General features: G+C 35.8%; 1 protein-coding gene across 1 annotated transcript in view; it reads right to left on the bottom strand.

The window, feature by feature from the left end:
* LOC127964914 (tumor necrosis factor receptor superfamily member EDAR-like) overlaps positions 1-2,500 on the bottom strand; it is a 26,657-nt gene that overhangs the window by 2,897 nt on the left and 21,260 nt on the right. The window contains exons 9-11 of the mRNA XM_052565415.1: positions 1,755-1,953; positions 1,549-1,609; positions 1-36 (exon numbers count right to left, since the gene is read on the bottom strand). The exon at positions 1-36 is cut by the window's left edge and continues 2,897 nt beyond it. Coding sequence (XP_052421375.1) covers positions 1-36; positions 1,549-1,609; positions 1,755-1,953 — 296 coding nt within the window. The remainder of the gene's footprint in view (positions 37-1,548; positions 1,610-1,754; positions 1,954-2,500) is intronic.

Below are 2,500 nucleotides of genomic sequence, written 5' to 3'. Positions count from 1 at the left end.
CCAGACAGTCGAAGGGGAGCTCGGTGGGACTCAGACCTGCACAGAACAAACACTCGCTCGTCATCACGGTGGGGATGGGAGGTATGGGCTCAATATATATACATCACGGTGTTTCTGGTATTTATTATGATAAACAGTTCAATGGCGATGATTCAGGGATCCTGTTTCTTTAGAGAAAAGTATTATATTTTATATTTTTACTCAAAATAGGCTGTTGTGAGCATCTTTGAGTACACACGTGTTGATGGTTTAATTCATACTAGAAGCTAGAGGGCGCTCTGGTGCAGAAACTACACACATGCATCACAGAAGAAATAACACTGATGACGCTCCAGGAAATCCCTAATATGGACAACACACAACGGAGATGGATTAACTGATGAAACTTGAAGACAAGAAACATATGACTGCACAAAATATACCGTTTATCTGTGTGCTTCAAGCAATCCTGGGCGAGACTAGTTCTTATCATGGGGAGATCTTTTATTAGTGTATCGCAAACAATAAGAAATCACCCGTCCCAGAGTAAAATAAGAGTAAATCTCTGTCAGGAAAGACTCTCATGAGCAGGGTTTATGACAAACAACACGGATCCAAAACTAACAATCTGGCAATCAGAAAATTACATTGTGAATCAATATTTTTATTCATTGTTACATGCATTTATTGAATAAAATAATCGAAATGTATCAATTTTTAAAAGTACGTAGCAGAACTCTTTTTTTGTTAAAAATAACAAACATTAAAAAGATTTACAATTTTATAAAAAAAAATAAAAGCGTAATTAAATCTTTTTTTATATTAATTAAAAATGTTTTATTTTTACTATTGCATTAACCTTTTAAAATGTTTTTTAAATGATTTTATATATATTTACCAGAATTTTTTCTTGAGCAAAATTCTAAACTAAAAATAAAGATATATTTGATTATCTTTTATATTTATTATTTTATCAAATGCACTTAAAGTGTAAAAAATTTATAAAACTAATAAATATGAATATTAAAAATAAGTGTTATAATAACAGAACTGTTAAAATGTTCAAATCCTTGTATGTATTATTAGTATTATTGCATGTGTGAAGTGAATAGTTCTCCCAGAGCTTGCTGTGGTCAAGTGAACCGTGTTTATTCGGTCAGTAAGTGAACTCACACTTAACCTGGTGTAGTCTTCATGTGATGATGAGTCTGTGTCAAACACTGAGGTTGATTATGAATCATCAAAAGCACATCTGTGGGGCGTCTGTCCTCCTCTTTAAGATCTGACAGGTGTTTATTATAATAGTGTGTGATTATATGTGTCCCATCAGAACAGTCCACTGGGATCAACAATGATAACATGCATTTGATTCGACTTCATTTCTATTATTTCTCTTGTGATTTCTGACTGGCGAGATGAACTCTGCATGATTTAATGTGGAGTAATGTTAGGTGTGTTTGCAGTGAGGTGGAGCTGTGTTTGTCACACACTTCTGCTCATTACAGCTTTAACACCGCAGTCGTCTGTGTTTTACAGGCTTCACATGATCATGACTTCAGTTTCACTCACCTTCTGCCACACTGCAGGCCTTGGTGTACAGATCCAGGATCTTCTTCCTCCTGCTGTGAATCTGCAGAAACAGATGCTTTAATCACTAAGAATATTTCACCGTTTTACAGTGTTTTGATCAGGTAAACGCAGCCCTGGTGAGCAGAAGAGACTTCAGTGTAGTAACTCTTGTGTGTGTGTGTGTGTGTGTGTGTGTGTGTGTTCACCCCGGTGGCTCTGCTGCTGCTGGTGTTGATGGTGTTATTGGTGTTGGTGTTGTTGGTGGAGCAGGTCTTGTCCCGTGTCAGATGCACCAGAGACAGAAGACAGAGGTCAGCGGTTCCCTGTTTGTCCTGAGCTGCTTCTTCATCACTGTCCATGCTGCGACTCAAGAGCTGCTCGTTCTCCGACGACGCGTCGTTCTCACTGCGACAGTGTGACAGCGTTTAGTGTTTGACCACGCCTTTATACACAACAACACTGATTCCGACAGAAGACAGACAGTCTAACATATTTTAATACATTTCAGTCATGCAACGTTGATGAGACATTGTGTTTTTATTTTTCTCAAACATGACTTATTTAAAATAACAGACAACATGCTTAAACTAAACAATACTGTTTCATTTATAAACATTAGTTAATATAAATATAAAAAGTGAAATGTTAATTCAAAAATACTCCATTTTAAAAAAGCAACTTTTTAAAACTAACATTAATAAAGATTGCTGTAAAAATACATTGCATTTTGTTATTTCATATTAACTAAACAAATGATACCTCATTGTAAAACGTTACAAATGTTTCTTATTTTAACTTTCTCTCTCAACGACTGAGCAGATTTGTTTTTCTTGTTCTGTTGAAACTCTGAGTTTATTGTAATGTTTTTGCCAGCTGTAGTTAACTGTGAGCTGTGTGGAGGGTTTGAAGCGACTCTGAGTCTGATTTATACCTTTGCTTCTCTGCTGATTGT

Source organism: Carassius gibelio, chromosome B9 (genome assembly GCF_023724105.1).
Source record: "Carassius gibelio isolate Cgi1373 ecotype wild population from Czech Republic chromosome B9, carGib1.2-hapl.c, whole genome shotgun sequence".
NCBI lineage: Eukaryota > Metazoa > Chordata > Actinopteri > Cypriniformes > Cyprinidae > Carassius > Carassius gibelio.
The sequence above is the reverse complement of the archived record's forward strand: the minus strand, read 5'-3'. Positions and strand labels throughout refer to the sequence as shown.